The following is a 9,211-nucleotide window of genomic DNA, read 5'->3' as shown; positions in this document are numbered from 1 at the left end:
AGCAGATCGGTGATAGACCCACTAACAAAAAAAAGCGCAATGCAACTAGTACTGACGACTGGAGCTATACGGCGGCAAGAATTCGCACACTATATATACTCGTGTTTGTGTTCACGCGAGGAAGATAACATGGAAATCTGCTAATTCTTGAATATATATACCCAAAACGATTGATTGGCAGTGGTTTACAATTTAATCGCCGCTATTCTAAGTAATTTTACAGCAGAGGTCAAACTGTAGCTCAGAACTGCTGTGATTCTGTCAATTTTGTGGTGGATTTAAATACGGATGCTAATTTTTTGTTGCTATTATCTGTCTCTGTTATAGTTACTATAGCCAATGCTAATAAGAAAATTCGTGTTTAATTTATTTTAACTTTATTTTTTTCCTATCAATATTATTAGAAAGGATAAGACAATAATAAAAAAATATTTGCGTGTATTCAAATTGTGTATCTTATAATAAATATTTATATATATTAAATAATTCTAATAATGAATTTTAATTGATTTTAATATATTCTAACATTTTTTCTCAAACTCATGTGGTAATTTGAGTTTAAAACTTATTTAAAATAATTAAATAAAAAATTATAGAAGTTGATAGAATGGATATAGACAAAACTACCAGAATGGAACACAAACAGAACCGTTAGAAAGAAATGTAGATGAAATTATCAGAAGTAAGCGCAGAGATTAGAGCTACCAGAAGGAAGTACAAGCAAAACTGCTGAAAAGAAGTATAGAGAGAACTGCCGGAGAGTAGTGAACTACCGAAAAGATGACAAACTGTCCGAATTCTTCCAAATAGGTGAAAAACTGTCAGAAAGATGACGAACTCCCAGAAAACTGCCAAATAGATGACGAACTGCAGAGAGCTAAAAAACTGCCAGAAGATGGATGGTGGTGCTTGGAGGCGCGTGCGGTGGTGAATGACCGTGATGTTTGGTTCTTTAGATTCGGAAATACAAGAAAGAAAAGACTAACTAATCGGTGAGATATAAAATAAAAAATAAAAACAGTGGCAACAACTAAAAAAAAAGACACCGAAAAAAAATAACCTATATTTTCTTTAAAGAGAATACCATAGTTCTGATACTATGTTAGAAAGGGTAAGAGAGAGCAGTGAAAAAAATATTTGTGTGTATTCAAGTCGTGTATAATGATATAATATATAAGGATATTTATAGGTGTTAAGAAAATCGAAATAATAAAAATATAATATCTTATAATAAATATTCAGATATACTAAATAATTATAATAAATGGCAATGAATTTTAATATATTCTAATAAACATAATTAAAATGGAGTAAAGTATCGTTGTTGTCCCTAACGTTGGGGGTAAATTCTATTTGTATCCCTAACGTTTAAATCGTCCTATTTGTATCCCTAATGTTTGTAAAAGTGATTCAATGTTATGCTGCTGTCAATTATACATCATGAGCGCTTTAGTTTGAGTTTTAAAAATCTCTTCTTGAAGTTATAATACAAATGTCTGGGATAGAATCGATGATCCACTCCGAAAAATAGTTCATCAAAAGTTGAAACTAATTCCTACAACATTTACATAATTCACTTTTCTAGGGACATAATTGAATTTAAACACAAATAGTGGGTATAATATTAAAATCGAACACATCCAAGTGAGACCTAATTGAGAATGAATACATGCAAGTGAGAATAATTGAAAAATATAATCTGATTTGTTACTATAATTGATAGTAGAATAACATTGAATCACTTTTATAAATGTTAGAGATACAAATAGGACGATTTAAATGTTAGGGACACAAATAGGACTTACCCCAAACATTAGGGACAAAAACAACACTTTACTCATTAAAATGTAGTTAGTAATGACACATGTAAGTCCATCAAGATTAAAATATGTATCTAAGATTTACGAGTGTTTATAGAGACATCTAATAAATTATCTACCGAAAATATTCTTATAAGTATATGAAAACTTAAATCGATTTATTTCTGTTAGAAATATAATTATTTATGTACTTACTCAAATATATTTAAGTTTTTCAAAAAAATAATTTCATGATATAGGATTAGAGTTTTTATAAATTAAAAGTTTAAAATTTGATCCTTATTTCGGATAAGACAAATAAAAAAAAATTTACGTAAAAATTATTACAAAGTTAAAAAGAGACTTTTGCGTAAAAGAATGTGTTAGAAATATAATTATTTATATTTTTTTATTAATTTAAATTTTTAATAAAAGTAATTTTATGACAACTTTAAACATAACTTCTAACCCTTTATTTTAAGAAAGAAATATTAGTAAAATTTGAGTTTTTTCCTCTCCATTTCAATTTTAATATCTCAAAACAAAACGCAGTGATAGAATTCTATATAATAATAATAATAATAATAATAATAATAATAATAATAATAATAATAATAATAATAATAATAATGTTTAACAATATAATGAGACACAAAATATATAAAATGGATGAAGAGACACACACATACACATATGTATAATCGGGAATATTAGGTGTGTAAATAGTTTATATATATATATATATATATATATATATATATATATATATATATATATATATATATATATCGGAATATCAGGTGTGTAAATAGTTCAACACTACTCCTAATGGCCAGCTAGACAAAATTAATAAAATGAAGAAAATTAATTTTGACAAACTTGGAGTTGTTATCATAAGTAACAAACAGATCAGAGAAAAAATATAATAATATATATAATAAAATTAACCACAAATTAAAACAGAGAGCTACTAACACAAATAATAAAAATAGTTGTTATGATGTCTAAAAGTGTTATTCTAACTTATTAAAAAATATAAAAATTAATATTTATTTTTAAAAGTATAATAATAAATAATTTTTAAATATTTAAAAAATTTATCACAAAAAATAAATTAAACAAAAATTAGACATTCACCAATAATAATAATAAAAGGGTAATGAAGTAACTGACAATAGTTTACTAGTGACATGAAACAAACATGGTTTGATCTCGAAGTGGGGCGTTATGCCTAAATGAAAAGTCAAGTAACGATGTTTGATATTGAAAAGTTGAAAATCTTTCAAGAATATGATCTTATCGACACCTTCAATTTATTTAATAATCAAAATTCTGTATATACTGTCTTTGTTTTTTCATATTTGGTTGGTGAAGGAGTCTATTCAAGCATGATATAATGATGCGTATGCAATAGTGGGAAGCAAAAGATAATGTCTTTCAGATACTTGAATTCTACCATGGCCAACTTTTCTATCTTTCTTACTTTCTTTGTATACATATATATGTGTGGGGTTAATTATAGTATATTGTGAAAATTAAAAAAAGTTATATAATCATTTTTATCACATTCTATTATATATTTAAAAAAAACTATTTAAATAATGGAAATACATTTTTATATATATCGAAAATAATATATAAATATAAAAGTCAATAGGTGTGCGGATGATTATTCTAATATTAAGATTTAGATAGATAATTTGAAAATGTAGTATGTTTTAATTTTATATATGTTTGTTCATGTTGTTCAAAAAAGTTATTGGTTATCTAGCATTACCCTATTTATATATATGTGTATATTTATATGTATTTTGCATATTTGTAATAAAATAATAAATTATTGGGTAAAGTATACTTTTTGTCCGTAAAATTTGACAAAATTTTTAAAAATACTTCTAAGTTTTTATTTTGTTTCAAATTTGTCCCAAAAATTTTTTATTTGCATCGAATATATCCCTGATGGCTAATTTTTTAAAAAATTTAAGATAAATTCAACAACAATTTCATAAAAACAATCCTCAACACAAGTAAATCAAACATAATTTTCACGCATTATTGTTAGATTGGTCTTAAATTTTTTGAAAATTTTAGCTGTCGATGGTATATTTAATACAAATCGAAAATTTTTCGGACAAAATTAAAACAAATAAAACTTAGAGATATTTTGAAACTTTTGCCAAATTTCAGGAACAAATATATACTTTACCCATTATTATTAAAATAACTAAATTTTATACAAGAAAATAATTAAATTTTTTATAATAGAATAATCAAATATTTTATCAATATAGAAAATCAATCATCATTCATCTATTACTCATCATTGATTTTTTTTATATTTTTATTTGTATTTTGATTATAAATAATATATAGTTTGATTCTATTATTTATAAAATTTAACTATAAATGTAAATATAAAATAATCTCATTATTTTATATTAAATTGTTCCATTGAAATCTGACACACTTTGGCTCTATGCAATGCAAGTCCACATTCTTCCTCCATAAACTCAGAAAAAGGCTGTTAAAGTAGTGAACCCCACAAAGTTTGACATTATATTCCATATTTCATATTTCTTATTTCTAAATTCATTCCCACTACCTTGCATTTATTTATAAAGATCCTGGGAACTAATTAAAACCATCAATTTCCATGCAACTATGTCACTTTAAGCTGCAATATTAACATACATACACTTAATTATTAGGAATATGGTTAGAGCTTAACAATCCTCTGAGTTCTGACCTCTCTCACCACAAATTGTATCTCAATTCTCTCCTAGAGGTTCCAGCAGGAGAAGAAGAAATGGGTATTGAGAAAAAGCTCTTTGAAGCAAGTCTTGTTCTCATCTTGTTTACTACCCTTGTTAGTTCATCACAAGAGCAAAACAATAAGGAACTCATAGCCACTCATGTTTTAAGCACCAAAGGCAACCGTATTGAGGTATTATTACATTTATTCTTCTTCTTCTGCAGCATTGTCACTTCATTATTCCCCTGCTTCCTAAAGTTCAGTGAAGTATAACATTTTTTTCCTAATATATATTATCTCATCACTAGTAAGAGTCAAGAGCAAAAGTTAGTTTTTCAAACTCAAAACGCTTTATTTTTCAAAAATATTCGGTAACAAAAAAACATTAGCAAAAAACATTCAAAATTTGTTTTATTTAGTATTTATTAAATATTGTAACAATTAATAAATGTTAAATAAAACAAGTTTTTACTGATTTTTTTATCTCTTTAATATTATTATTATTATTTTTATGAATTTACTCAAAACCTGGGTAATTTTGTAAGCCAAATAATTTTTCATGAATAAATTTTTTAAAGGTTTGAATCTTTGTTCTTTTATGAATAATTTTGTGAGCAATAAAATTTGTTCTAGATAATTTTGGTACTTTAATTTTCTCAAATTTCTTCTTTTGGGTATGATTATTGATTGGTTGAAGAACAAAATAAACTAAAAATCTTCATAAATTAGCCTTTTATGTTTAATTTGCGCATTTTTAAATTCTTGTGTGAGAATTTTTGGACCAAACAATCTTAATAAAAAAATTCATACACATAAGATATCCTTTTTTTCATGCCAATTAAGGCTCATTCACGTGAGCATTGTCGTTTGTGAAGCTAACTTGTATTATGGTTTTTTCATATATGAAGATGAATCCAAGACTTGTATTGGAAATCACAGTTCATGGTTTTCTGCTATGGGCCTCAATGGGGTTCTTGATGCCTTTTGGTATTCTAGCAATCAGACATGGAAACAGAGAGCAGAATCCAAAAAGGCTTAGGATTATTTTCTATCTTCATGCAATTTTGGAGGCAAGTATATCTTACCCCCTCTATTACAGGATAATCCTTTTGAAAGAATCTCTAAAGTGAAAAAAAAAATTATAAAATAATAAACTAAGAGATTATTCATTATTAAAATTATAATTTTTATCACGGTAAATTTTATTATATTGATTTAAGAGTATTTAGTCTTTTATTCTTTTATTTTACTAATTTTCTTATTTTACAAGAGGTTAATCCAATTCTTTTAATAATTATGCTAAGAAATCAGTCACTAAATTAACTACGTACTAATATAAAATATATATTAAAAATAAATTAAACAATAAATATATTTATATATATATATAATAATAATAATAATTATTTTAGTGACTGATTTCTGTTGTACACGTAATATTTTCGTTCTTTTAATTATTATATTTTTAGAATAATGCTACTGTTGGCAAGCATTTATGGTTTTGATTGAGAATTAATTTAATAGGTCAATTAAAGTTATTCTTAGAAAATACTTATCAGCCCATAAAAAACAAACAAACAAAGATGGAAGATTAATATTTTTATTTATTTTAGATTTATGTCAATACTAACCGATTTTTTTCACAAATATTTCAAATTCGTATAAGCATTATCATTAAGAAAAACAAAATTTACCCACATTTGTCTGTATTTTACTACGGACTTATTTAATTAAGTTCTTTCAGGGATAACATTTGAATTTTCACATATTAAATTTAATGAGTAAAATCTAAAAAGATTTAATAAACTTGTATCCTAAAAGCACATTTTAAAAAGATAATAATAAAAAAATTTTGATATTTTTTATGTATTCATTAAAAATATAAAAAAATTAATTTTTATAATAATTTTTATAAAATATTTTTTATGGTATGCTTAAGAGCATAAATTAGCAAAACCTAAAGTAAAAAACTTGTTTTAAAAAGCTTGGTAGTTAGTAATAAGGTCAAGTGATTAAGTACTATTGCCTCCTAGATTCTTGACAAAGACAATAATGGATACGTTGAGAACAAGAAAGTGAAAGTCATTATATATTAAATAGACTTTCAAACAAATAAAGTCTGTGAAAAGAACCCACAAATTATGCTCTTGGCTGTGGTACTATTACTAACCACTAACCAGCAAAGTCATAGTTATCAATGCAAGTAAAAAATGAAAGTAAGTATAAGAAAAAAAAAAACACACAAAACAAAAATAGTAAATATTTATATATATAAGGCTCATTATACAGGAACTTTTACCCTTATTTTTCATTGAAAATAGTAATAAAAGTAAAATTGATTATTAAGATGTAAGTATTTTGATCTTTTAGTCAGGATCTTAATTAGATTCAAATATATAAAAAAAAAATTAGGGGAAAAAGAACACCAACAAAAGAAATTTTTCATTACATTAGTTATCCTTGCCTTTTAAATATTTAATATGTTAATACATAATATATTTATACTTTGTGTTTTATTTTCCAACAGATGCTTGCTATAGTTATTGCCACGGCAGGGGCAATAATGTCCATAAAAAATTTTAATAACCTCTTCAACAATAATCATCAAAGATTAGGGGTTGCATTATATGCTGTCATCTGGCTTCAACTTGTACTTGGTATCTTTCGACCACAAAGGTAAAAATAATTGCATTGCCTCTTAGTAATGATTAAAAAAATGTTTTATCTACTTAATTTTTTTTTCCTGGTTAGGCCATTCACACTTGCACCCTAGAAATCCAAGCATGGATTGTTTTGCACTTTCCCATTGATAACCCATTATGCGTTTAAGTAATTTAATAAAATAATGTATTTTTAACCATAAGGAATGTTAATACATTATTCAAGATTTGAACCATTGAATTAATTTCTATAAAAAAAAAAACATTGAATTAATTTAGTACATGATATCACAAGTTCAATCTGATACATCTAAGATGCTGCCTACAATTATATGCATTCTGATATATTTTAGGATTAATTATTCTGTCAATCTCTATAATTTTATCAAATTTTTAGTTAAATTTTTATATTTTTTTCTTTTTAATTAAGTCCTCATACTATATTAGATTTTGAAAGTAAGTCTCTACTGTGATAGAAACGTTGAAATTAACAAAATATTCTGTTAAACTATATAGAATATTCAATAAAATGTTAGGCATATTCGATTTGTTTAACAAAATATTCTGTTAATTTTATCGTTTTTGTTACGGTAGGGACTTAATTACAAAATCTGATATAATATAGGACTCAATCAAAAAAAAATATTGGAACCTAATTGAAAATTCATTGAAACTATAAACACCGACAGAACAATTAAACCTATATTTTATATACTCCTTCAAGTTGGCTAATAAATACATTTCATATAATTCTAGTCTTCCTTAAATCATAATTCTTTTTAAAGAAACCTAGATACAAGTTTGTTACTTTTTGAAAAATTATAAACTAATTTCACTTTATTTAATATTTTAAACTGGTTTGTTAATTTTATTAAGGAGAATTTTATTTATTTATTTTCAGGGGATCGAAAAGAAGAAGAGTGTGGTTCTTGGCACACTGGATAGTGGGAACTTCAGTGTCACTACTTGGTGTGTTGGCTGTATATACTGGCTTAGGAGCCATAGATGGAATATTCTTCACAATTCAGATAACTTTGATTGTGTTTCTCTACCTTTTTCAAGAAAAGTGGGTCTATATACAAAACCAAGGAGTGCTTTTGGGCAATGAAGTAGTGAATCTTAGGTCTCAAGAGCCCCCTTATCATCAAGGTCAAAAGGACAAAGTGTTGAAGCCTGAATCTTGTTGACATGAAGAATGAACTAGAAATACCATTAATTTATTGAGGAGGACTTTTGCATAGGATTAGGATACAATTTATTTGAAAACATGTATAATTGAATATGTGAATTTATAATTTGTTTTTTTATTTCTTGGAGGATGAGGGGACAATTGGGGAGAGGGGGTTGGGATTTGAAGATATATGAGATATATTGGTTTAATGTTTGTTCTTTGGAAAATAAATTAAGTAAAAGTGTAATTTCATGGAGATCATGAAGTTAATTTACAAGATGCACATGATAATTTGGGGTATAATATTAAATTGGTTCTCTACGTTTGGGGTGAATTCTATTTTAGTTTCCAACGTTTAAAGTGTCCTATTTATATTCAAAATAGTTTTGATTAGTCTCAATCAAGTCCTGCCATTAAGTCATAGTAAATTGGTAACGGTGTGTTCGACGTGGGCGTTTGAAGGGGTAGAGATTAATAAATGTGTAAGTGTTCCCGCGTTGAGACAGAACGCATTCTCTAACACTTATTCTTCTTCTTCTTCTTGTGAAGTACGAAACGAAAAAAAGACCCACAAATCCTACCGATCGTCATTCAAGGGTTGCGATTCGAATGTAGAGAGGTAACATTGTCGTTCACTAATATTCAAGTTCCACCCTAGCAGTTAGTTTGAAACCCTTAATCTCTTGAAGAAGATTGTGTCAAGTATTCATTTATCAAATTTTCTCCACCCATTTGATTTTCATCTTAATGCATGATGATATGTGATAATGCTGTATGTGTGATTGTATTTTTTTATAGCTCAATATTTGTTTCTTATTTTGTTTTAAAA

General features: G+C 26.0%; 1 protein-coding gene across 1 annotated transcript; it reads left to right on the top strand.

The window, feature by feature from the left end:
• Positions 1–4,384: 4,384 nt before the first annotated feature.
• LOC112714980 (cytochrome b561 domain-containing protein At2g30890) lies at positions 4,385–8,716 on the top strand. The gene is made up of 4 exons (XM_025766690.3): positions 4,385–4,743; positions 5,460–5,621; positions 7,079–7,227; positions 8,113–8,716. Exons 1-4 carry the CDS (start codon positions 4,606–4,608, stop codon positions 8,396–8,398), a joined length of 735 nt encoding a protein of 244 aa, XP_025622475.1. The 5' UTR covers positions 4,385–4,605; the 3' UTR covers positions 8,399–8,716.
• The last annotated feature ends 495 nt before the right edge of the window (positions 8,717–9,211 follow it).

Source organism: Arachis hypogaea, chromosome 10 (genome assembly GCF_003086295.3).
Source record: "Arachis hypogaea cultivar Tifrunner chromosome 10, arahy.Tifrunner.gnm2.J5K5, whole genome shotgun sequence".
Lineage (NCBI taxonomy): Eukaryota > Viridiplantae > Streptophyta > Magnoliopsida > Fabales > Fabaceae > Arachis > Arachis hypogaea.
The sequence above is the reverse complement of the archived record's forward strand: the minus strand, read 5'-3'. Positions and strand labels throughout refer to the sequence as shown.